At 39.8% G+C, this 26,254-nt stretch overlaps 1 protein-coding gene across 1 annotated transcript; it reads right to left on the bottom strand.

The window, feature by feature from the left end:
• Positions 1 to 2,638: 2,638 nt before the first annotated feature.
• LOC113988082 (p53 apoptosis effector related to PMP-22-like) lies at positions 2,639 to 18,853 on the bottom strand. Its single transcript, XM_027721341.2, has 3 exons — positions 18,478 to 18,853; positions 4,825 to 4,968; positions 2,639 to 4,597 (listed from the first exon to the last, which is right to left on the bottom strand). The coding sequence occupies exons 1-3, from the start codon at positions 18,680 to 18,682 to the stop codon at positions 4,383 to 4,385; spliced, it is 564 nt and encodes a 187-aa protein (XP_027577142.1). The 5' UTR covers positions 18,683 to 18,853; the 3' UTR covers positions 2,639 to 4,382.
• Between the last annotated feature and the right edge of the window lie 7,401 nt (positions 18,854 to 26,254).

Genomic DNA, 26,254 nt, shown 5'->3' with positions numbered 1-26,254 from the left:
ACCAGGGTGTGCAGGTGAGCATATGAGCAGTATTTTGACAGTGTGGAAAAACCTAAAGGAAGATCCACCTGACTGTCTCTCCCCATTATTATCTATATAGCAGTCTTTTGATTCTCAGGTTTGAATTTCCAATATGAGCCAGAAGTAACTCTTTGGCTGTTCAATCATGGTTTTATTCCTGCTTTCTGACAGTGTGAAAATGGGCCAATTCTATTTGCCCATTATCACAAGCTTAATAATTTCATTCTTTTCTTAAAACTACTCATCTTCAGACCACACAGAAATCCACTGGATATAGAAATGTGCAAGGAAATGTTCCAATAAATTGAATTATAAGAAATAATAACTGTCGCACAACTGAGATGTGTTAAAAGGAAAGATGCATCTTTTTACTGTGACCATGTTGCACGATATACTTATGACTCAGATTCTGCTAATCTTACATACATTGAATTTTCCTTTATTCTGGAAATTATGCTGTCTGCTGTTTCTCACCTTATACATACCAATGTCCTACTCAAGAAGTAAGAAGAGTTGCTTACTTGGGCATCCCATAGAGATGCTATTGATTATGAACACATGATAAAAAAAGGGTTTGTGCTTCAATGAGGAAATGTCAGCCTCAAGAAAATCAATAAAAGTTTTGCAAATGATGTAAATGAGGTCAAACCTTCACTTTTGTCATTACTTCATACAACAAAATATGCACAATTTAAATACAGTTGCAAACTAGATTGCATTTGAATTATTGATTAAGCAGGTGCTTGAGAAATGTAAAGTGAAATATGGACGTTTGCAGAGAAAATTGAAGTAAAGACCAAGATGCACATGTTATACAAACTCTGACGAAATGCAAGAACTTAAATTGAACATATTAACCCACCTGTAGGAAATTTTCATTATTTATTTTGTTTCAGCATATAACTGTAGGGCTGCTTGACACTCCACTTGTTTTCAGTACAATTTTTCCTTTGCTTTTCAGTAGTACAGTTGAATTAGATATAACGTGTTTATTGGTTTATTGGAAGATGTTTCCCTAATTCGTGATTTGACAGGAACAGTAGCAATGCCTTTGGCAGTCTTTATTTCTGTTGTTGTAGGAAACCTAACGTCCCCAAAAGCTTCAGACATCTGTTCTTTCCTGGCTCTTTCTTTAGCATTGCCATTGGGCACAATGAAACTTTAAGTCTTTTATTTTGCTGCTCTTACTGTTTAAGTGCCCTGTTCTCCTATAGGTAAGGCTTGGAGCAAGAACGCTGCCAAATGGAGATGCAGAACGAAGTGGATGTCTTCTCTTACTCTAATTTCTCATTTGCTTGAAAATCCAAGCTTTCTGATTGTGACTTAGCTCAAATTAATTTAACAATTTGGTAGTTAATATTGTACTTGACCTTACATTGTAGACTATTCTAACAGTTTAGTTGTTAACCTAGCAGTTGGTAGTGTAGCTAGTTAATAGTCTATTAAGTTGAGGCACATCCTTGGCTCCTGGATTCAGCTTCCTTTCCTGTCAGCACCAATTGTATTTTGCGTGCTGTTTTTGCCATGCACCCCTGTTGCAGCAGTCACAGGAAACATCACTGGCATCTGTAAAACAGTTCTATACTTCTTCTCACTGTTTTCCTGCTTCAGGGTTTAGGATGTGTTTTTTTAGGAATCTGTGGTGAACTGGTCTGTCATGACTGGAAGCAAACTACCCTAAAGGCAGGCACTTGAACCCTAGTGCCTCTGATGCTTCTTCTTGTTGGATACCCACCTGCCTTCCTTGTTTTTTAAGGGAAAGCCTTTCCCAGGAAGGGCCTGGGGCAGGGAGCCACGCTAGAATCCCTGTTGCTGTGCTGGGAAAGTTGCTTCACTCCTCCTCTCTCCCAGAAAGGGGAAAGTGGCAGTGGGGAATGAGGACTGGGGCTGTGTCCTGCAGAGCCACTGCCTCCAGCCCTGGCACTGCTCAGCCACCCTTGCGGAGGAGGAGGAGCAAAAGGAGGAGAAGGAAAGAGAGGAGGTGGTAAAGCTGCTGAGAGCAGCAAAGACAAGGAGGAAGGAAGGGGGATGATCGCTGGAGATTTTGCTAACTTTTTAATTATGCTGTTCTCTCATCAAGGTTGGAGTCACACTCCTAAACCTTGCTTTTTGCACCTTTCCCCACCTCCAGATGTTTTGTCAGTGTCCAGCTAATGTTAAAGAAATTGTAAATACAAACGGTGGTTGCTTAAGTTCCTTTTGCTTCCCCAAGGGATTGACACATCTGTTGGAGCAAACACATTGAGCAGGACTGCTCTGGCTTCCTATGTGGTGAATACCAAATGTGTTACCATCCATGCCAAAACGAGCTGTAGCACATTATAGCACAGAATCATGCATATAGTTACCTGACAGCACGTAGCCCATAAGCAAACAGAGCATGTGCACTATTCTCATGTGCTTGTACAAAAGGCCTTGGGAGACAGCCAGAATAGGACTGAAGAATAACACAAGCCGTTGTGATGCTAGATGTGTAAGTTATTCTCCCCTCTCAAAATCCAGCCAGCATACCCAGGTGCTCCAATGTGGTGCTTGAGAAGAGGAGGCTTTGGAAGAGTCCACAGTTCTCCAATCTCAGTAGAGAACAAAAGTTAAGACTCATTTTTGAAACAATACATAGATACCATCATTTATTAGGTGTAATAAGCATAATGAAAATATTTATGATTTCTTTTCCTGAATGGATAATATTACACGAAGAATTGCAAGTTATTTAATACAAACTGTGTTCTCAACTCTATTCCATTTTGACTTCCTTCCAGCTAAGAAATATCTTCTGAAGGTATTTACAAATCCCTGTCTAACTATTCCTTGTTGCATTTATTTTCCCCATTGGTCTTATACATCTCTTATGCTTATTGATCAAACTTAGAAACACTCCATAGAAGTGAATGGAGTTAATTGCTTAAACAAACGAACAAACAAAAGCCCCAAACAACCCAGGTGAAGCCCTGTGCCTTTATTGGTTTCAGCTACCAAGAGGTTTTACTAAAAAATTTTCAACCTCTTATCCTTCGGAGTAAAGAAAACTTGGCAGGGCACTTTTCATAAAGCATACGTAGTTACAAAAATTGCAGATGTGTTACAAGCTAATAAACCTCCGTAGCTAAGTGTTTAGATAAGACTTCTTTTCCACATAACAAATTATCCTTTTTTCTTTTTTCACCTTTAAGAATAAATGGAATGTTATAAAGTTAGGTTTAACAAGGCAGAAAACAGCAGAATCTTGAGTATACTTCATTGCTTGCAATATATCTAGGCTTGAGGCACTGTGGAGTATAAGATGCTGAAAGGTGGTTTATGATGTGATTTTCTCTTTGAGAGCTTTAGTATGAGATGGCAAGGCGCATTTATGCATTTTACAGTTACATATGACAATATGCATTTTCCACTTTTAAAATACTTAAGAACAACAAATGAATGAAAAAAGGGCCTTTTATCAACTGTTTGATACTTACACTCACACTGCTCCAGCTCAACTCCTCAGGTGTAGGGGAATCATACCCAACCTTTCTACACTGGATAAAAAAGCTGGACCATATTACAAAGCATTTTAAAGCCATAGGTTTTTTGATACAGCAGAAAAAAGTGTCAGATGCCCAAGAAGAAAACCACACCAGGAGCTTTATCAAACCAGGTCTGTAGTTTGCAGGGGTGGCTCGAAATCCCCTCTGCCTCTACCCACTCTGTAGTGGCACCAGCAATGGCATGCCAGGATTTTTAAGGGATTACTGATGGTCCTTGCTTACTCTTGCTAATATTTAGAAATAAATACATTCCATATGGATGGGTAAAAGTGAAGATCCTGGCTTTAGTAGGTGCCTTTAATCCTCTTTTAACCTGTCCTTATAGCTTAAGTGAATGAATGAAAAATGGAAGCAAAGTTATGAAGTGCTGGCTGATTAATTTACCACTTAGTCAGTGGATTAAGGTATTTTACTTCTTGAAAAATGTGCAAAATCTTTAGATTAAAGATGATACATATAAAATGGGATTTTTTGTGAGTTGCTTTCCTTCAGGAAGGTGAAACACATTGTTCTGTTAATTGCCAGTTTAAAAAGCTTTTCTAAATTTAATTAAAAATATGACTGTATTGAAGATGCAATGGAATCCACATGCACCCCACTCATGGGAATGAATGAGGAAAACCTACATCTTTTAACATTTACAGTTTATCTAAGCAACCCACATCAGATATAAAGGTCCAAAATAGAGTAAATAACTTTATTGCAGATGCCAGTGCCATTTTTTTACATTTGAAAAGTTTCCAGCCTTTTCTACTAACATCTGATGACAATATTCTGAAAAACATAGCTAGTCTGTCAGATATCTCTGGAATATGAAAACAGTTTTCCAGGTGCTTATGGGGAAGAGTAAAAATATGTGGGCTTGACGTTACCCAAGATCTGATCTTCATAGTTAGGAAGGCAGCAGAAGAAGAATCCCAAGCATATTTCCATAATGGCGGTGGTCCAGCCAAAGCCATAAGCCCAGCTGAACATATTAATTCCTGTCATTTCCATTTCAGATGAGAACTTTACTGGATAAATGACCAGGCCCATGATGGAGAACACAGCTGAAGAAACAGGAGAGAACAAAAGATGTTTAACATCCAGCCCATTCCATAATACCTGTAGCTAAAATCACCCACATTTTGGAGGATCTAAAAATTGATCCACTGCTGTGACAGACTTCCCAGAGAGCTCAGGTGCACACAGGCAGAGACTTGAGTATAGAACTGACTGAGGGAAATAATCAGTTCTAGTATGGATATATCTGCATACTTTAAGCCTGACTCCTTACCAGCCACAAAAAGTAAGCCTCCAATCCCACGAATGAAGTTGAACCGAAGTGTGTCAATGGCAAATGCTATGATGGCCAGAGCAAAACAGATGACTAGAAGTAGAAAGCCAACCAGGTATGTCGCAGCAGCAGCTCTTCCCCAAGCTGAAATCAGAAGGAAGATACATTAGAAAGGAACAAAAACAATAAAAAAAATCCTTTGGATTGTTTTTCTGTGGTTCATAATGAAAGGTTCATTTTAAAAACTGTGAAAAGAAGGTTAGCTCCCAAAAAAAAAAGCATGGGATCTTTCTCTCCTCTTAAAGGTGAACATTTTAGTTCCACAAAAAAATCATGCATTAAGTGCAGAATGCATAAAAATGCCAGCTTTGTCCTCTCACACGGATTCCAATGGGGCTTGCATGCAAGCTTATTCTTTAGCTTTAACAACGAAGAATCTAGACAAAAATGGCTTTAAAATGTAAGAATGGACACCCTCCTTTAATAACAAATGTTACCTCAGCAGATGCCATAAAATCAGCTTCATTTTGCATGGATAAGGGGAATTAGACTGCCCTGAAATGAATTTAATTCTTCCTTTAAAATGAAAAGTTCATACAAGCACATGCAAACTTACAGGTGTGGCAGTAGCCCACAAATGTCAAAATTCAGAGATTTCTGCCTTTGTTTAGCTCTGTGTCTTAAATGGAGTTAAGGATTTGGAATCTGTTTTGTAAAGAAATTTGACCTCTAATTTTGGTACAAATTTAGAACCACTTCATTTTGACAAGTTTGTTCAGGATATTAATTCTTTAATTTTCAAATTATATAACTTTATGTTATAACATGTCAAAGCAAAGCATATTATGTTGGCATAATAACTGGAAAAATAATATTTATTTAATATTTTAAGACTTGAGGAGCAACTACCACTCAAAGAGATCAAAGTGTCTCCTCTTTTAAATGTAAAAACCCCGTTTTAACACTTTTTAAATTATGTTTTAAATTGAATAAGCAGTTGAAGTCTGCTAGGCATCTACAGACTTCATCCCCTCACCTATACACTATGCATTTGTAAAGTTTTGGCTTGTAACCAAATATATACAGCAGCAATGCCAAAAAATTACCATATCTCAAACAACTCTGATGATAATTACAATTCAACTTAAATGCAGTGCACACTGTTCAGTAAAAGTTGCATCTGAAATTGTGCAAGTTAAGATTTTTGATATCCAGTGACCTGCCAATTTGTTTGCTTTAAGCACGCAAGTAATTAAATGCAAATTGTCCTGCGTTTCCCATGACTAGAGTCAGGTATGCATGAAAGCCACTGGCCTGTTTCTAGTGAGTGACAAATCGCTCTTCCCCCAGGCCCTATACCACCACTATATTAGATGAGAAAAATGGATCAGGATTTTCCAGATATCCTTTTCTTCCCATAAGTCCATCAAAACAAATTTCCCTTTCATCTCCCCTGATTTATGATCCCTGCTTCATTCTAGCTATTGCAGTGTATTTTCAGTTTTATGTCATGTCCATTTCCTTTCTTATGCCAAAAAACTTTCTGTCTGCTTATAGGGCTTTTCAGCTGTATTTTTTTCCTGTAAACAGGCAGCTGCCTGAGAAGACTGATAGGGACAGCTAGCATATTCTTACATCTCATTTTCTAGTCCATTATCTTAGCCCAAACTCTTCTCTCTGGGAGTTTATAGTAGGCTTGAATGTGGAGGCACAGGTGGGAGGACAGCACCTCAGGCAGAGTACTAGAAGAAACACTCAGGAAGAGGAATTTATTATACTGCTCAGTATACCCTGTTGAAGACGCTCCTGCTCCCAGCCACTCTGTTACCCCTCTAAAAGGCAAAACAGTGACACCTGGCCAAAAGAGAAGTCTCTCAGCAGTTGTGACCTCACTGCCATCCAGCATACAAGAACTATAACTTTTGCCAGAAGGGTGAAGTGACAAGGACATGTAGAGGTGATGGTTTTTCTTAGGTGCACAACTGGTTCTGGTTAGGTACAAAACTCCCAGGCAAAGGAGTGTCCTTTCCTAGAGCAGACTCAACAGCTGCCTGCCCAGCAAGTTCTGAGGCACCAGGAGTCCTAGGCATTCCGTCTCGCCCACTGCCAGTCTGCCAAAGGTCAGCCTTGCTTCCCAAGAGCTGATGGAAGAGCACCAAATTCTGGGGTGGGAGCATCACCTGGGCTGGGGGCTCAGGGAGGCATGGTTGGTGTCTGCAGCCATGTGTGCTGGCACCTTGCCTATGCCAGCATCTCCCTCCTCCACCAGGCTCACCCAGGTGTTTTTCCTGAAGAAGTGTTACAAATGCTGTGACTGTATGAAAGCAGACTGGGCGCACGCCCAGCCTGCTGGGCAATGGCTCTATGACAAGAAGAGACATGTTTGTTGCAGGATACTTACATCACTTGGAGGCATTGCTTAATCACTTAACAGCCAATTTTGTGACTGTCACTTCTACAGAAGAGAAAAAAATTAACTCAACGTTGGAAGAAAAACAATATGCAGCTCCAAGTAAGGCAGTAGGATTGCATGGAAGAGTCTTTATGGGGTATTTTTGAGGAACTGACTTCATTTGTCTTTTACAAAAAGCAGCAGCTATCAGTAGTCTAAGACTACTAAGTCTGAGTGTGTAAACACCTTACCTTTCTAGGGTAAAAGGTAGCAAAAGCTTTGTGCAAGAATAATATTGTTTCTATATCCAAGATGTTTATTTTTCCTTGTGCCAGCCAGGAGCACTGAAGTAGCTTACTGCCTTTACCAATAGAACTAGAACTTAAAATTCCTTAAAAATATCAGAATTAGTACAATTAAATTGATCAAAAACCACTGACAAACAAGTGGCTAATTTGGACCAAACATTTTCTTATCTTTTAATGTTGCGGGGTTTTTTTTGTTTTAACATTGAGCAAAAGCATAAATAAATTGTTCTAACTGCAAAGCTTTTTCTTAAAAATGTGTACTCCAGGCCAAAGAATCCTCACTGGTGCGACACCAACTGAAAGTATGCTTGGCTCTGGAGAGAGGGCAGCTGAAAGCTGAAAGGATCCAGTCCAACTGTCATCAAATCAAGAAGAGAAACAGAGGGAGCAGCAGTTACAGGTTACCAAGCTGAGTCTTTGAAAATATTCAGCAATTTCTGAGATCTGTTTTCTCAGCCCCAAAAATGGTGGTGATGTTTTGGCTGTTTAAGAGTTAAAATGTGCTTGTTAGAAAAGGAATATGTGTTTATGCAAAAGTGTCCTTGAATACCAGCAGGATACTGTAACACTTTGGTACCAGTCCTATTTCTCCCTTTTTTAGTTCCTCTGTCAGCTGAAAGAACACCAATGAACACTTTGTAGGGTTTGTAGGCAGCTACATACCATCCACTCTTCAAAACTCCTTCTAACTGGTAATTTTCTGAGCAATTTTGTCTTAAAACAAGACCTTGCTAACCCAAACAGACAGAAGGAACCCATGTTTTTATGCCTATCTCAAGCAGAGCAAGGACAGTGCTTCTGATAATAGTGTTTTGTATGTCAATCACCAATGATTTGTGAAAGTCTGGGCTATCCACAGTGAATACAGTAATATGTGACTACTGGAAAATGAAAATAAATGCCTGCCTTCTAAAACTCCCTACAGTGTGAGAAGACCCCTGAGCTAATTTAGAGACCAGAAAGAGCCCGCCCAAGCCAGGACAGAACTCATGGTTTCTTATGAGCAAGATAATGAACTGAGACAGAATTCAATAATAACGCAGCTTTATTACTCTGCTATTAAAGCTAAATCAGTTTGGAGGTAGCATGACTACCTCTTGGATTGCACCATATAAACACATTCAGAATATCCTGCAGCTGGCTGCAGCCATGGGGAACCTGATGGACTTAATTAGAGATCCAGGACTGAGTGCCTGCAGTTTCCCGCCTTCCTGATTTTGCTCACTTGCTTTTACAGTTTGCAAAAGCGTAAACACTGTTTGTGCTTCACACATAAGGAAACAACCTTCCTTGGTCAGTAGCAAGTTTAGCCAAAACTTCAAACAACCAGACCTAGTATTTCCTTAGCCTGCCATCTTTCATGCTCCAAATGGTGCCCTCAAAAAAGAGCTGTGGTACCTTGAAAATAGCATGGGAAGCCGACTTCCCTCATGACAAATGCAAATGCCTGTTTTTCTGTCGTATGTGTTTCAAAACATGGGAAAATATTCACAATAAAATTCCCTTGTTTTCCTTGATCTGGCACGCCCAAACCACATAAACTATCGAGTCTCTCTTTTGGTCACATTTTCTGAAAGTCACCCCAGAGAATTCAGGAGTACTGTTCCTTGTATAATCAATAAGAATATATTTCTCCAAATTTTCTTCCTGGCTGGAAGCTAAATACACAGCTATCACTGGGAAGAAAAACAAAGGTTTGTTGCCACCTTGAAGACACCAACAATTACCTACAGGTTCTTGCTGACTGATCATTTTAACACTGCAGTGAATTGTGCGGCAATTTGAGAAAGGATATCTTTAATTCAAAAGGAACAGGGATCGAGAGGAGAAAATGTAACAGACTAATATTTTTCTCTATTATCCTTCATACTACCAAGGGAAAGAAACACAAATGCTGCAGTTCTATCTACAATCTTGCAAAACAATTCTTACAAGAACTAAAATCTGCAATGGTGGCAATTCATTTCTCTGTTGTATGTAATGAGAATGTTTCTGGGCTGAGTTTGCAAAGCTCAACCTGTTTTACATCTCTTTGATTAAAGGGAAAGAGTATTATTTTGGAAACAGAGCTGAACTCACTTGGGTTTCTCAACCTGACATTCTTCTTCAGGGTGTGGTGAACACTACAGAGCACACACTTCACTTTGAAAAGGGACTGCTTTGGCCAGGTTTTACCCATTTCCCTTTGGTTTGTACTCCTCAAGAAAGTTTCTATGTGAAAGTGCCCATGTTTACAGCAGAACATGTGATTTCTGAATCTTAAGATGGTCCATCAAACTCATTAACACACCTCTGTCAGCTGAAGGGTTACAAGCTGCTAGTGTATGTGCAAGCCACTGTCATCAGGACTCTGGATTGCCCATGTTACCTGTGCAACACTAAACAGTGCAATATCCTGTCTCCTGGAAATCCCAACTCCACAACGTGCCAACTATGGGAAATTTCTGCGCTCTTTCTGAAAATAAATGTACATTGAAATCTCTGCAAGTGTTTGCTGATCACATGAGCTGGCATTGAAATACCCATAAATCCAAAACTATTAAAAGCAGCTTATGGATAAATTGCACGTGCAGACTGAAAGCTATTGACCGAAAATAGTTTCAAAGGAAATCTGTACAAATGAGGAAAAATCATATGTTAGTCATGCATAACTTAGGAACAGAATAAAATGAGAAAAAAAATCAAAGGCATGATTGGATGTGCACTATTTTCTGAGTTTCTGTCTTCATTATATCTTGATCATTTTTGAAGCAACTTCACTTTCTGTGCATCTTTCCAACAGTAGTCAATACTGGATGATTTCCTTTGAATTTTTTTTGTGTGAGTTTATAACCTTTGGAGTGGAATACATAATTTTTAGTCCTTCTGTGTGGCTCCCTTTTTGGTAACTCCATTCTTAATTCCCCTAGCATTACTTCTTTAGAGTTCCCCCTAGCATTACTTCTTTAGAGTTCATTGGGAGTTATTATGGATTTCTCATTTAATAGCAGAGTATTATCTCATAACATGAAAGCCATTTTTATGGGACCTGGAACCAGCTTTTAGCTTGCCACTATTTAAGAGACAACCATGGAAACAGAGAATGACCTATTTAGGTTCACACTAAGATAATGTCATTGCAAAAGTTTCTTGGTGATCAGTAACAGGTCCCATACAAACAAGAAAGGATTAGGACTTTATGACAATTACCCCATAATAATGATTTTAAATGACAACATTAAGGACAAGAACCTCTATGCATATGTCATCTCTCAATAAAACACAGTACATATTAGCAGAAGGCAGTCTTGACCACAGCTGAGTGCTAAAGTGATAGTTCAGTGTGACTTGTAGGGCTTTAATTCCTTTAAAGCAAAAACCTATTAATTCCTCACTACTGACTTCACTCACAAACAAACACAGGCAAAGCCTCTATGTAATCGGCAACCCTCCCCTCTTACTGAGGTAAGCAATTAAACTGAGAAGCTATTCCAACTTGAATTTGAGGGGAGGAGTAGTTACATCTTCAGGGAGTGGCTCAAATTCATCTCATAATAAGCTCAGACATGTACAGACTTGACTTAGAAGCTGGCTTCTGCAAGTGTTCTATTAATGAGAGCTGCTTCCTGATGCTTAGCGCTAGGAAGGCAGAAGTGGCAGAGGGTGTAGAGCCATCATCAAAGTGAGCACCAAGGGAGTAAGTTAGCTATTAAAAATAATGCACACATAGTGGCTCAAAATTAAAGGTTTGCTCATGAGAGTCAGGGAGTACCCCTATCTCACATTATCTTGAGAAGCAGTTGCATACACTGAGAATATCTCAGGATTAAAACTCAGTCTCATACACTTTAATGCTATAACATTTTTTCCTTCTGTTTTTTCCTATTTATTTTAAATTAAAGCAGGATTACTTACACTTGGATGTGTATATGGGAGTTGGGAGGATCAGGTAAATGAAACAGATAAGGCATTGATTAATCAGTTCATTTACATAAGCTCAGTTAATGAGAATAGCAAGATGTACCTGCTCCCTAACTACCCCTGAGTTAAAGATGGGCTGAAATATCAAATGTGAATTAAATAGAACCAATTTTCATAATAACACAGGCTATGAACTAGGACATCTAATCAAAACAGCAGAGTGGAACTTTTCCAAAAAAGTTCTTTTAAAGTTTTATATTCCCAGAGACATTTGAGACTAAAGAACACTGAATTTACATCTTATTTCCATATGCACCAAGTATTGTTCTCACTCTTAATCTGAAGTTTTTATGCTGTGAGCAAACTTTGTTCTGGAACCTTGCTGAAAGTTGCCTTTTGCACTAGGGAATTTCCCTCTAACAGACAGCAGCTGTGAATCTGGACCTGATTTTCTCTTAGAAGCAAAATTTCACCATTTGCAAAATAAAACCCCAACATGTAGGCAGAAATGGTGCTTTGTGCCCTTAAAAATACATTAATTCTATTTACTGTTCTTACAAATTAAACAGTTTTACAATGCCTCCTGAAAATTTTCATCACTTGCTCCTTAGTGCTAATGGCATTGCTTAATGAACTGCATAGAGACTTCCTGTATTTGGGGCCTGATTTGGGCACAGTGTGCATAATAGGTGACATTACGTTGACATATGTCAACATAATAGGTGACATTAGATGTATTAAATTGCAGATTTGATGCACCTGAAGTGATCTGAAGTGTGATTTAGTACTAGTAGAAGAAAGCTAGATACCTCTGGGACACGGGCTACTGCCATCATGCCACAAACTACCTTGAGTTCCTGGGAATTTTTGACCAATGAGATATTTTGTAATGGTACTTAACCAAGAAGAAACATAGCATTACAACACTGACTGAGTCAATGTGTTTAAAATTGCTCAGAACAACACAAGCTGCCAGTGAGAAGTGATATAGAAATGTGAAAAAATGTTTTGAGAGTTTCATTTATTTTCTTACGTAACACTTTTCCACTTAAGCAATCTGACTGTTTAAACCTACAGTGAAATTGTGAGTGCATCTTGGCACCCGTATCACTGTTCAGACTATGGAGAGGTTATTACAGCTCTGCTGTATCAGATTACCTCAATAAGCCAGAGGAAGAGATGAGGTGAAGAGAATTGAGAGCTTGGCCACAAGTTTCCACATGCTTTCAGCAGAGATGACTCCTGTGTGTGTGAGTGAATGGAATCCTCTCTCAAGCATTTCAGGTCCTGAACACAGAGTGTTGAGGATCTTCACAAAGTCCTCAACACCAGCAGTTCATATTTCCTGATGGGGAGATGAGAACCCTCTACATAACTGCTATTTTTCCACCCAATCTAACTGTAATTATTAAAGGGAGGTTTGTAGAATTAATTGCTCAAGAACATAACTATTATTTAGAAAATACTCTGATTAAATGAATCTGCCACTAAAATTATAAAAGGGCAAGCTCTTAAATTACAAGGGAAAGCATGTTAGCAATTGCAGATGAGAAATGAAAAATGCCATGGTAATTAAATTCTCTAGGCTTGATTCCCTTCTCTTATAACTTTTTAGAAACAATGAAGTGTCTCCTACAAGATGGGGAAAAATAGAATTTTTTCTTTCGTTCTTGCAGCAGAGTTCCTTAAATACACTGTTGTGATATTTTCATTACTCTATATGTTTGAGACTGTATTTTCTATCATTCTGTGTTTTGAATAATTATTGAATATTCTACATTATTAAGTAACTAATCTTGTAATGTCATTTCTCACTGGTTAGTCCCAGGTAACGCTAGACTTTTAGGAGACTGATGACAGGAAATTGTGTGCTTCTCCACACATTGTCATTAAACTACAGGCAATCACTCTAGATAAATATAACCATTTCATGCTACAATACAGTAGGAACGGCAAGAGGCTTTCATTTTCAGTTCACCCTGCGTCAAAGGAGTCAAGGCTTGCCCCGTAATCTGCGCCACTTACAGGGCATAGAGCTGGGGTTCATCCTGAGCTCTCCCACAGGCTTCCTTGGACTGGTCAGAAACATCCTGAGCCTTTGTTTTCCAGCTGCAAGGACACTTTCACAAATCTACTTGGATATTACCAGATTCTGAAAGCTGTTAAATGCAGAACCTTGACTTTGGGGAAAAACTGCAATAAAGGCACTGTGACTTCAGCTGGTCCCTGCTTCAAAAGCACAGTTATTTGCTTGCTTCATTTCTGTTCCAATGTACAGACACTCTCAGATGCCAAAGAGCCACTGGGACTGCTTGCTTCTCCTCCCAAGCCCTGCTGTATTCCATTCTGTCCCTCTGGGTTTCCCCATGCCTGGAATTAGGTGCTGGCTGTCAGATGCTATGGGAACACGGGGAAAGGCAAAACAGTTTTATGTAGGTAGCGTGGCAATGGTGATACTTGGTGCCTGGTCTGTCCTGAGCCCCAGGTGTGATGAGTCACTGGTCTGACAGAGAAGGTAGTTTTCCAGAGGGAGAGAGCTGTGTGGCCAGCAGTGCAAGTCCAGTGGCAGATGTAGCACCAAGAGAGGGCCTTTGCTGCTTGGAAACTGATCCCAACCACACCATGAACCTTGCTGTTGTATCATTCCCTGATGATTGTACCTGCTGTTGCATCATTACCCTTTTATTCAGTGATTACCATTTTGTTCCTCCTCCAGAATAATAAAGAATGCTTCATCATAGCAAAAGATTCTCCAGAAATAAGAGCCTGATACAGGCAAAACAGGGGAAGCAAATCTACTCATCAAAGGGGATGCAGAATATTTCTTTCCTCAAGAGGATTATTACCTTTGCAACATTCCCTTCTTTCACTTATCTTGCAGCCATACTCATCCACTGTCATATTTGAAGTAATTTTTTCATTATAATCATACTATACTAGCCTTCATATCTTGTAGTATTGCACTAATATTCAAAGATCAAAATAAAACTGGAATTACCTAGAATACAGTTGCCAGTGATTTGCCTGGAAGACAAGCTGCAGGAAGGTGTCCTTTCCACATGACAAAATCATTCATCCCTCCACTAATCTCCATAGCCACTAAAACCTCCACACATCCTAGAAAAAGGCTATAATTGAATACTGTGATGTGAAAATAACTGAGGAACTGGATTCCACTTGCGATGTGGAAAAGCCTTTTCCTGATTTTTTTCCCCAAGATCTCTGTTTGCACTATGCAAATGAGCTGATAACTTCAATTTAAACTTCAAGCTTTAAACTTTCAGTTGTTTTGATGGCAGCATCTGCACATGGAAGAGCTGCAGGGCTGGGTGGAACATAAGATGGGACAAGTGTAATCACAAGGTTTTCACCCCATTGTGCATCACATTGAGACTAATAAAATCAGTTATTTTCCCCCAGACAAACCTACACATGTTTAAACATCTTCAAAGCCTACAGTGGAATAAAATTACATACTGAAAAAGTGTCTCAGGTCTGCAAGACACACCTTGTTCAAGAGAAGCAATATAGCAAAGATCAAGAAAAGCAAAGGAATGCTATACCAGCTTCATGGTGGGGTTTAACCTCTGCATTTTCTTTGTGAACTTAGCCATGTCCCAGACAGATATATTCCATATCATGCTCATTCTCTATCCAAATGTCTTCATCTCTCTTCATAAAGACAGAACAATGAAGAGCTACTGTTTGTATCTCTCAGCTCTTCATCCTAAACTCAATGCATTCTGTGTCCCAATGCACTAGACATTTTTACCTAGAAAGTTCTATTTATTTGAACTAAATACGCTTGAAAAGCAAAAGACTTCTGATAAAGTCTACATGAGTGTCATATGGTTAAAGCAGATGATCTGAACTCTTGGAGAAGATAACTGTATAAACTCTTCCTATCCTCACTTTTCACAGAGCTCATAAACTTTGCAAAAGATCACGGGTGAACAGATGCTTTCACAACAGACAACTGCACAAGTGGAGCTACTCTACTGGCTTTCAAAAAAAAAGTCTTCCCTGTGACCCTGTGAGGTTTTAATTCTGCCAGTTTAAGCAGCTATTTGGAGACTCCAAACTCCACTGGTGCAGCCAATGAAACATTCAACCTGCTTCCCTTCCAATCTGACCAACCTCAATGATGTTGGGTTTCTGTCTTCTGACTGTGTATAAACATATCTTAAGCCAAACAGCAGAAATTCAAGGGGAATTATAAACATTGCACGTGCAGCATTTGATTTGAATTTGCACATTATAATTAAAAACTTGCAAGAATGTTACAATTATATCTAATTATGATATGATGAAGATGTCTGAAGTGGATTAAGATAACTACACTGTCCAAGTCATGTTGACAATATTTGCTGGCAGCTGCTGGAGTACACATGCATATCACATATATCAGTGAAACCATCCCCGCAGGAATTTCAGAACCTACCCAGCTAGTGGCAGATTAGACAGGGAAGCTGAAAGTAAAGATCAGAAGAAACAAGATGGAAACTGTGGCATAGAGGGGGGAAAGAGATCTCATCTCAGGAAGGATGTAAAACACTTCTGTCATTTATGTTTACACCATGTCTTTTGTCTCTGCACTCAGGAAGGTGGATAATTACACTCTGTTTAACCAGCACTGTATTTAGCTTGGCACAAAGTTAAACATCCCACATGATGCTGACTGCTTGTTTTCCAAGGCCTTTCTGGAGTACAGTGGATAAACACAATCCCAGAATTGTTAAAACCCTATGTTTAAACACTGAGGCAGGCAGAATCAGGCTCAATACAAGACCTGGATGTCACAAGTGAGATGCTGTCTCATGGCCTTGTCTTTTGGTCAGAATCCAAGATCAGCATCAGCCACCTGTACCCTGCATAAGAAAAAGCAGGAGTCACAGAAGAAAAATCCCAATCCCACACCACTGAGCAAAGAAAAACAGAGACCAGGACTGGATCTGAGCACAACCCACCTCTGGAGAAAAGATGTCTGAGGGAAAGGTCTGGAAAGATCAGGACAGTGTCAAGAGATCGCATCTTTAAGAGTCAATCTACAGACCTCTCATGGGCTAGGAATAACTCACCCCTGTGAAGGACAAGATCTGCATTTTAACGGCATAATCTTGCAGAGGCAGAAGCCTGGCAGTGTAATCCACTGTCACCTGGCCTATGCACCCATTGTTTACATACAGGCTTTACATATTCTCCCACAGGCTAAGTGACTCCACTGTCCCAGACATATTCTTCTCTTCTACCTAGAAATTTTGTCCAGGAGCATTTTGAGGATTTGCTTATGTTTCCTGGGTATTTAGTCACTGTGAAGAGGTCAAATGATGGATGCATGCCCATTGAGAGCAGAAGGCAGTCATGCAGCTTGTGAACAGCATTTCTAATGCTTTCAGAAACATCATTAGAGTGTCCAACGTAGCTGCCATATAATATTCTGCATATGTGTACCAAGTCCAACATATCTGTGTTAAAAGTGCTGGACTTACTGTGGATATGATTCATGGCAACCCCAGACACTGTAGGATAGTCCACATAGAGGGACTGGTTTGTCTGTAGATGCTGTCCAGTGGGAAACTGCATACAGATGCAGAATTCAAGGCTATCAGAGTGAGGCGGAATAAGGAAGGAAGTGAAATGCCAAACAATTATATAGGACCTGGAAGTAAGGTGAAAATTCTCTTATATTATCAAGAGAAGCAAGGTGAAATGTCTTGGTATTTTCTCTCCAGTTAAAGCAGGCATTTGTGGCATTTTCTAGGGCCTAACCTGGAGATCAAGAGGACAGCTGACTCTTGACCGCCTAGGAGGAGAAGCTTAGGGAGAAGCCCTTTGCTAAGCATCATGTTCTCTCTCCTGCACTCTAGTGCCATGTACCAGAGGCCAATTTGCTGGCTTGACTTATACCCAGCCACACAGCTGGTGGTGGAGCCCTGAGAGCAGGACTGGGTGTGATGCTCAATAGCACTGCTCTTGCCCTGGAGCCCAGCACTCACAGAGGCCTGCTACAATTAACTCATTACAGCCAAATTTTGTGCATAGAAGGTAGAGTTTGATGATGTACAATAAACTTTCCGGAACAATTTTGAAAAGCTGTAATAAATGATCCCTGAGACTGCTTCTGCAAGTGTTTTTACACTCATTTTCAACAATAAAAGCTGAGATTCTTAGCCTTGGAGAAAATGTTCTTCCTTTTCATTTGCATTATAATAAATTTTAAGAACACTTGAACTTTCCTCCTGGCTCAGGCTAACAGCCCTTCATTCACAATTACTTATTTCAGACCATGGCCAATAGCAGATATACAGAAAGAAAAAAAAAGGAAAAAAAAAGAAACAGGGCACAGGTAGAGTGACCCTTCTCTTGGGCTCTTCTTCCAGGCTCAGTGGTTTACATCTTCTCAAGCTGAAGATTGCACCTGGGTCAACAACATGTTTAATAGCATACTTAACCAAAACTTATTACAAACAAGAAATCCTTTCATCTTTTAAAGCTTTCTTTCATAATCACAAGGAGACTTTTTCACACGACCCACCTACCGGAGCAGTTTCAGGGCAGCGTTCTGCAGCCTGACACTCCCTGGGAATATTTTCCTACCATCTTACATTTTTACCTCCTCATTTCTTGCTGGCACTCAGACTTGCTTGTCACACTAATGCCAGGCTTACCCACACAACCTGCTGTTTGGATATTTGATCAGCAGTAGCCGTTAAGTTTTGAAAAGTAGTGATTAGTGAGAAGAGGTTACCAGCTTCTTCTAAGAGAGGAAGAAAATGCTGTAATATTTTCTGCACTGATACATTACCATGTGTGGGGTTTTTTTGTATTATGTAACCCATCAGTTTTTTATTTCACAGGGGTGAGGGCATTTTATTTCTTCACCCGTTTAGCCAAAAGCCTTGATGTATTTCAGTGACAATTCCTATTGCCCATAACCTCATATATAAATGCCAGATATTAGGCGATACAGTTAGGAGAGCAGAGGGAAGATGAGTTTGGAGATGTGACCCGCTGCTTCAGAGACTGCTCCCCGCCACCCTTGCAGGCGCTTACCGTAACCCATGAGGGACTCGCAGCTCCATTCCCCACCCAGCCTCCTGCAGTTCTGCCATAACGACGCTTGCTGCACGTAGGGCAAGGTCTGCGACTCCAGCCAGCCCCTGCCCGCCAGCGCAATGATACCGAAGATGACTCCTATGCCTAGGAGCAGGGGTAGGATCCATCTGCACCGCGTGTAGTCGAGGCCGTACTTCACCATTGTTCAGGGCAGGGGTGGCTGGCGGGACGGGAACAGCTGTCTCTGCCGCAGACTCAGCAACGCAAAGCAGTGGGTACTTCTGCAAAGCTCCCGGAAAGTGAGTTCCGGTACCTACGGCCGCATGTACGGATGTTTGAGAAAAGTCAGGAGAGACACAGCAGAGAGGGAGGGAGGAATGGAGGGAAGAAAGGAGCTCCACCTAGATTCAGATGAGTAAGAGCTGCCGCTGAGCAATAACCAGTTGAGCTGGGGAGAAGCTTCGAGGCTGGGTTTATCTGTGGGATCTTCTCTGCCCTGCTGACTAGGTAACAAATTGGGTGCCGTTTACCCTCAGCATTTAACACTTTCCTTCCCGACATTCCCACCAGCAGAAGAATCTCACAGCTGTGAATACACCTTTCTATCTCCTAAGGGATTTGCTCTATGGCAGGTGAAAACAGAGACAAAACAGGGAACTATTTGCATGAGAGGGTGATTGCTTCTGCAACTTGCCACCTGCAGGTGAAAGCTGCCTTTCTTGGACTCCATTTAAAAATAAAACATGTATTACTTTTTACAATTAAAAAAATTCCCGTAGCTGCTATAAAGCTGAGACAAAAAAGAACATGGGACTGTCCTCCCTTCCCCTCTTTGGCGCATAGCTACAGTATGATCTGGATATAGCCTTAGTGGGAGAAAAAAAAATGAGTTTTGATTTGACTGAGCCTTACGAACACTCCCTGTGCATGGCTCTGGCTGTACATGCACTGCCTGGGGCCTGTCAGAGCCTGTCTGCAACATGCTGAGAGTGATGCAGAGATGAGCCCTCACCTCTCTGTGTCCCAGGAAGCCACCCAGCCTACTGCAGGGTTCTGTCTGTCAGCTCAGAATCAATATAGCTGTGCTCCCTGCACTCTCCCTTTGAACTAACAGCTGCTACAAACTGGCATTTTGGTAGGACCCAGATGCGTTTACATCTGAAAGCAGCTGCAGCCCTTACAGATCAAAGCTGGTTTGTGTGAAACACAGTTAAGCCCAGAGGATGCAAACTATCCCTTGCTCCCATGTTGAATTTTGTCAGATGAGGCTACATCCAAGTGCTGACTCCATTTAGTCACAGAAATTTGCTATTGTATTGCAGATCATGGTGCAATGTGACAGCCATACTGAACTGCAAATTCACAGCATTTTTCCAAATTGATATTCATAAATCAATAATGGCCTAAATAAAAGAAATTAGTAATTTACATTGCATTGATACACTGTACATAAAGAGGCATGGAGCTTGCACAGAACCAAACTGGAACATTCACAGTAATGAGCTACAGCATAGTGAAGGAGTAGTAACTCCATCATGAACACAATTTGAACAGATTAATATGACACTGTGCGATATCTCTCATCAGAGATATCTTACTAGCCTGGTGGTAGATTAGCAGTGGTGTGGCTGCTTTATCTCTTATTCTGTCTAGCTGAAGCATCCTGTCAGCAGCTGCCCTGTGGCTCAGACACAGTCCAATATTCCTGTGGCTGTGAGAGGTCCATCAAGGGCATCCATCAGGTCTCTGTGACAGCAGGAGACACTTTTACAGTTTTGGCTACTGAATTTTAATGTCACTAAAAGCTAAAGACAACCATGAAGACATGTCAGCTGCTATTCTGAACTGAAGTTAAGGGGCAGTCTCACATATTTTTTTGTAAAGTAAACTTTAGGGAACAGAATAAGCATTTCCTTAGAATAGAATGTAACTTTCATTGTAGTCCACATTTGTGCTATCCACAAATTCAGTTATCATTAACCTAATGTTTAAAATGCCATTTACCAGTTCTACAGCACTGCAATGTATCATTTTTATGCATGATTTAAAAAACATATTTGCATTAAAACTCATATCATTTGACGCTCACCCTTAGTGCAATATGCTGGTAGATGCAAGCTGTCCAAGTGTGTTTACACATATTCTTTCTGTTGCCACAGCTGAGGTAGAAATAGGCGCAATAGAATCCAAAAGATTGAGAGACACAGATTTGGATATGAAATGGTTTTTTAAAGATGACTTCAGAAACACTCATGAATGTGGCAGTAGAGTGTAGACAAGCCCTCACTCAGCTGTCTATATCCAATCTCATGCCAAGTTTCAATCTTCCGCAAAATTACAGCTTTCTAAGGAAATAGCCAAATCAAGTTAAAGCAATTTTGTACTGGAAATCTAGTATGAAGTCAGCACTTGTCATCACAAGACAAAACTGATGTCTTGTTTGTCATCAACAAACAAGAGCAAATATTTGTTGAGGACTAAAACGGTCTTCCCTGCATTTAGAATGCTCAGCCATGTTTCAGGTAGGCACTTATGACTGAAAGATTTGTCATCAGTTTCTGCTGTAGCTCACCTGTGGATGAATGCATACTGTCACAAATGTTAGCATTTGCGAGGTGATACCATAGAGCACATTGTCAAGCTGTGAAAGAAGGTGAGTAGTGTTCAATCATCACGGGTGTTTCTGTGTCTTGCCCATTTTTGTCATCCCTAAGTAATTTAGAACTACAAGCAATCTTGACGTTCAGTAGAAGGGTATTTTGTGATATCTGGAAGAGCAGAGAGGGTTCATCACTCAAAGGTGATGAAACGATGCATCTGTCTCTTGTAATTCTGATAGTTCTATGACAAACAGGGCAAAATGGTTGGAAACTTTAAGTGATTTGAAGTGATGACGTACCCTCACCGTGCTTTGTCTTTTGCAATGTACGAGCTGGGTGTTTACATGAAAGCAAATGCTTTTTCTCCTTCTCAGGTATCTGTGGATAGTCCCTCCCGGCATCATCTGTTGAAAATTATATATTATCAGTGTTAAAACTGCTTGTTAGATTGTAGTGCACTTTCTGCAACTAAAAATATTGCTAATGACTCTTCATTCTTATTACTTGAAATAATCATTAGAGCTAAGAGGCATTAGCACTAAAAATAAAAATATGCCTTTTTCAGCCAAGACAAATGATTTTCTTAGCAGAAGAAGAAGCTTAGAAATGATTGGCAGCACATTTTCACTCACCTTTAGTCTCTGACCTGGTCAGCTAAACTATATAAATTACTGGATTATCATAAGATGAGCAGCTGTGGTGCACGTTCATGACTTTTGCAGCAAGCATATTTTCGTTCTCTAATGCTCACACTGCTTATAAAAAACAAATTCCCAGAGTTTGTATTTTAAAAGCTTTGCTAGGTTTATTTTATTATCTGTTCTCTTGTGTGTTATCTTACATCTAACAAGTCACTCTGGGCAACTGAGAAACATATTTGTCATGAGCTATCGTAAATCTCCTAATTATTACTGTTATCTTTATTAATCCATTTACAACTATCAGCCCTTCTTTCTAATAACACCAATCTGCCATTTTCCTTCAGAAAGGGCTGCACTGCAGTTATTGTTACAACAGTGATGCAACTCAGTCAGCCAAATTATACCTTGTGGTCACTGCCCTGCATCCCCTGGGCAGTAAGGCAATAGCATTCTCAATGTGACTAATATTTCATCCAAAGTAAGCACATGTAGAAAATACCTTTAGACATCAAAAGTGTTCACAGGGTAATCCAAACTGCAATTCCTTTATGTTAATTAGAAGGATACTGAAAATGCATTTTGAATAGGACTTGATTTTACTTCTTTGCAAAATAAGAACATCCTCCTAAAAAAATGAACTCAACTGAGATCTTGTAGTTTCCCCCACACCAGCCCTTTCTGAGGCACTCTCCCGTGGTAGCCAGACATTGTGACTCCTCCATGACTCTTATGATGATGACCTGGGAGTGGTCGGTGCTCAGTCCTGCTGCTATATGTTTGGGAAGGCCTTCCTCTATCTGCCCCACGCAGCACAGGAAAGTTCTGCAGATGTTTGATATTTCCTCTATTCACTGACTGCTGAGCTTGGAGGCAAATTCCCACACGGTTTTGTTAAGATTTTTATCAAGAGTCATCCAGGACAAACTTGCTGTGGAACCTCCGAAGCCTGACCCATGTGCAGCACTGGCTGGCTCTTGTCCGTAAAGGAGGCTTGCCTCGACAGCACAAACTCTTAGGCTTGAAAGGACTTTCTTCCTTTCCTTACCAAGGCTACATGTGCAAACCAGTAAATTTAACACATGAGATGCAAAGAGGGCAGCATCCAGGATTGTCATTTATGTGAGCAATTCAAGACTGTATTAGGAAAACACAAATAAGGAAAACACAAGATTAGGAAAATACAAAGACTCTGTGTGTCTGAGCATGGATTTAATTGTCAGCTAGTTTTTGCTAAAGGACATGATAAGCTCTATACTGGAACAAGGTTTAAACACCAGGTATTTCCTACAGATGCTCTGTAGAAGTTTGATGAATTCCATCAACTTCTCCAGACAAATGGCTGAAATAAACGGGGCCCTGTAAATCCACTACACAGTTAACAGCTGAGAGGGCCTCTGGACATTTGTAACCATTGTGAGTGTCTGAATTTTCCTTGTGTGGTTGTCAGGATCACAAGCTCTCTGGTGAGCACAAAGAATCATAGAATCAAAGAATCATAGCATATTACATACAGGGATTTTATGAAGTCCTGTGTAAGCAGTTACAGCGATACAACATAGTCCTCTTCTACATATGAGATAATTTTACTTAACCTTCTTTCTTTGAGCTCCAAAACTTCTCTGTGGCATAGGTAGGCTGACTAATACTTGTCCTATTGTAATGGATCATAACAGTAATTCCTTGCAAAGCATATACCTCAGTTGCCTTAGAAGAGGAATAAAATTAGCTTTACTTAGGTAATTCCCAGGTGCCACAGCCTTGCTACTTACAATTTTCTGTCAAAGGAATGGCTTTTATTTGCTGTGCCTTATAGGTCAGTTGGGAGCAGCTACTTCTTTAAGCACTCTGAGACCTACAGTTATGACATGAACGCCAAGTATATCTTTTAAGATTTTCGGTCAGGATTTTTCACTTTGAAATTCTCCAGCCAAAAGTAGGATTTTGCTTAAGCCAATATGTTATATGGAAATGACCTCTTCAGTTTTAAATGTTTGATATGAAACTGATTTGACAAACAGGCTGAAATGAAACTGGTGGTCTCTTGGCAACATTTTCAACTTCTCCTATTGTCTTGATTCAAAATGGCAATTATGAGTTTCCAAGTTTTGTTTTGAGAGTTGTTTTTAATCAGAGAAAAAAGTTATTTTCAAATTGCTTACAAAATATTCTGTATTAACAAAAACCTCTGTTAAAAATAGTATGTGTTGTCCACATTCCCATAAATAAATGAAAAGCAGCAGTCATACCAATTCTTCTAGTGTTATCCAATCCTGCAAAGATGAACCCATGAGAAATATAATTAATTTCTATTTATTAGATATTTATTTATTTCTATTAATTATATTACACAATGAATAGTTCTTATCATACATTATTATTTATCTTGCTTATAGCTGTAACGTTAGAAAGCTCTAGGTAGGTCCACATGTTTTCTTCTAAAGTCTTTATTATAAATACAGTCTTATTAAATTTATGCATTCAAAAATCATAATAAAAAACCCCTTTGGATTATTTTGACAACTCCCAAAGTAACTTAAATATAAGTTTCTAGAGGCAAAATTTGAGGCCATTGGATTTTTGCCTGGGATTTCTAGATGTCAAATTTTGTAACTGGAGCAGCTTTGCCCACACCTTTGGACACCAGGAAATCCCAGACTAAAGGCTGCTTAGTGTGCCAGTGCAGACCTGCACCATGGATTCATTGGACCTATTTTGTAAATACACTGCTTACACACAGGAAAATCGACACATTCTTGTTCAATGGGATCTACACATAAAACTGCTGCACCTGTGCAGTAACATTAGCATATACCAGGTTCTGTGAACTATTGCACATGGATTTCACTACTCCTGTATAGACAACTGTTACAGTAATCACATTCAGAAACTTAGCATCCCTATCTTTGACAAATACATCCTCCAGATTTGATTAAACTTTATTCTGGTTGTGAGTATCATCTCCCAAGTTAATTTAAAAATCTGTGCAACTTCACCTACTGGCACAGAATAACCTGGTTTTTCAGGGGCCTGTTCCACATTGGCAGTAACCTCCACTGCTCTGAGTTGTGAGACCAGCCCTCTCAGCTGTCGTGCATCTCCTAAAGCATCTCAGTTTCCATAGATATATATGCTTAGTTCATCATTAATTCGTAAGCGTTCAATGATCTCAACAACTCTTTGTGTGTGTGTGTGTGTGTGCACAATATTTTCTTTTAGCATATGAGTGTTTTTGTTTCTAGAGTACTTATCACCATAACAACCCATCTCCTCCTAATGATCTGTTACTACACTCTTGATTTATGTATGTACTCTAGGTCCAAAAGCCCTTGTATGCAGGATGTAAAGGTCAGGTGAATACTCTTTTAGGATTCTTCCTTGACAATGAATTGTCTAAAAAATTAGTCACTTGTTGCGTCAACTAAAAATACAAAATCCCAGTGGGGTGTGGCAGCTGTTTCCCATATTCATGAGATTTAAGCATTAATCATCCCATTCAGGTCAATTAGCCTTCCCTAGCACTCAGTTATGAGTGATACAAGGGTAAAGTGTGCTCATATTCTCCCGAACTACTCTCTTTTCTCCAGGGTTGGATAAGAAGGAGTGACACTGCAACCCGAAGCTCACTGGAGCTGTTCAGGGGATTTTAGCGAGCACAGATTTAGGCTGCAGCTTAATACAGAATTTTAGATAAACAAGAGTACAAATTTTCTTCCTGTCAAAAGACAGGCACTATAGAAGCCCTCCAATTATCTTCAGAGCATTTAGTAAAATCTAAAAGGAAACAAAATATTTTCCCCATTTGTGTATTTAAAATTAAGACTAGTTAAGAGGGGGGAGGCATGGAACCAAAACCCAAAAAGAAATCCATGCAGGGCACCAGAATCCAGGGTAGTAACTGTACTTAAAAATTAAGACATTTAAGGAAGAGGACAGATTAAAAAAAACTAAACAGGGAAATAATGAGCCTGTCTTTCTAGAAATCAGAAGCCATAAGCTGGTTAAGACAGCAGTGACTGACAGATTCACTCTCTGTAAAAATGCAGAGGAAAAAAGACTTGTTCAGGATACAGAATGACACTAGCACAGGGCTATAATGTGGACCTCACATAATCTGAGGTTAGAAATGGGAAGGTTTCTAATCACAAGAGAAGTGCAGCCTTCTGCTGGAAATAGCAGCCCAGTACACCATCTTTTTCTCACTATTTAAAGTTCTTGATCAGTATAGGAAAGGCACTTGGAACAGTTTTGATAAAGAATAGACTTCCCACATCTGTTCCTCCTGTAGACTGTTGTGTACTTAAAATGTTTAGAGTTCCCCCTTAAGCTGTGATGCACTTAAGAGGTTTTGGCTTAGCAAAGAATATTCTATGCCTGGCACTTCCAAAGAAAGTGCACAGACATGTTTTGCGTTGTATACCTAAGCTTATTTGACTGGAAAATGAAGCTGCCACCTCCTGGACACAAGGTCATTAACTTCATTTTATTAACCCAACACTTTATGGATACTGATATTCACATTAAGAGACGGTAAGA

The sequence above is a fragment of the Pipra filicauda genome, unplaced genomic scaffold (assembly GCF_003945595.2).
Source record: "Pipra filicauda isolate LSUMZ 115617 unplaced genomic scaffold, ASM394559v2 scaffold376_size704792_pilon, whole genome shotgun sequence".
Taxonomy (NCBI): Eukaryota; Metazoa; Chordata; class Aves; order Passeriformes; family Pipridae; genus Pipra; species Pipra filicauda.
The sequence above is the reverse complement of the archived record's forward strand: the minus strand, read 5'-3'. Positions and strand labels throughout refer to the sequence as shown.

Bases quoted from the DNA above. Each gene is read 5' to 3' on its own strand.
- LOC113988082 (XM_027721341.2), bottom strand. From the start codon at position 18,682: ATGGTGAAGTACGGCCTCGACTACACGCGGTGCAGATGGATCCTACCC. The intron at 4,969-18,477 runs GTAAGCGCCTGC...TTCTGATTTCAG, and splicing joins CGAGTCCCTCATGGGTTACG to CTTGGGGAAGAGCTGCTGCT. The intron at 4,598-4,824 runs GTAAGGAGTCAG...CTGTTTCTTCAG, and splicing joins AGGCTTACTTTTTGTGGCTG to CTGTGTTCTCCATCATGGGC.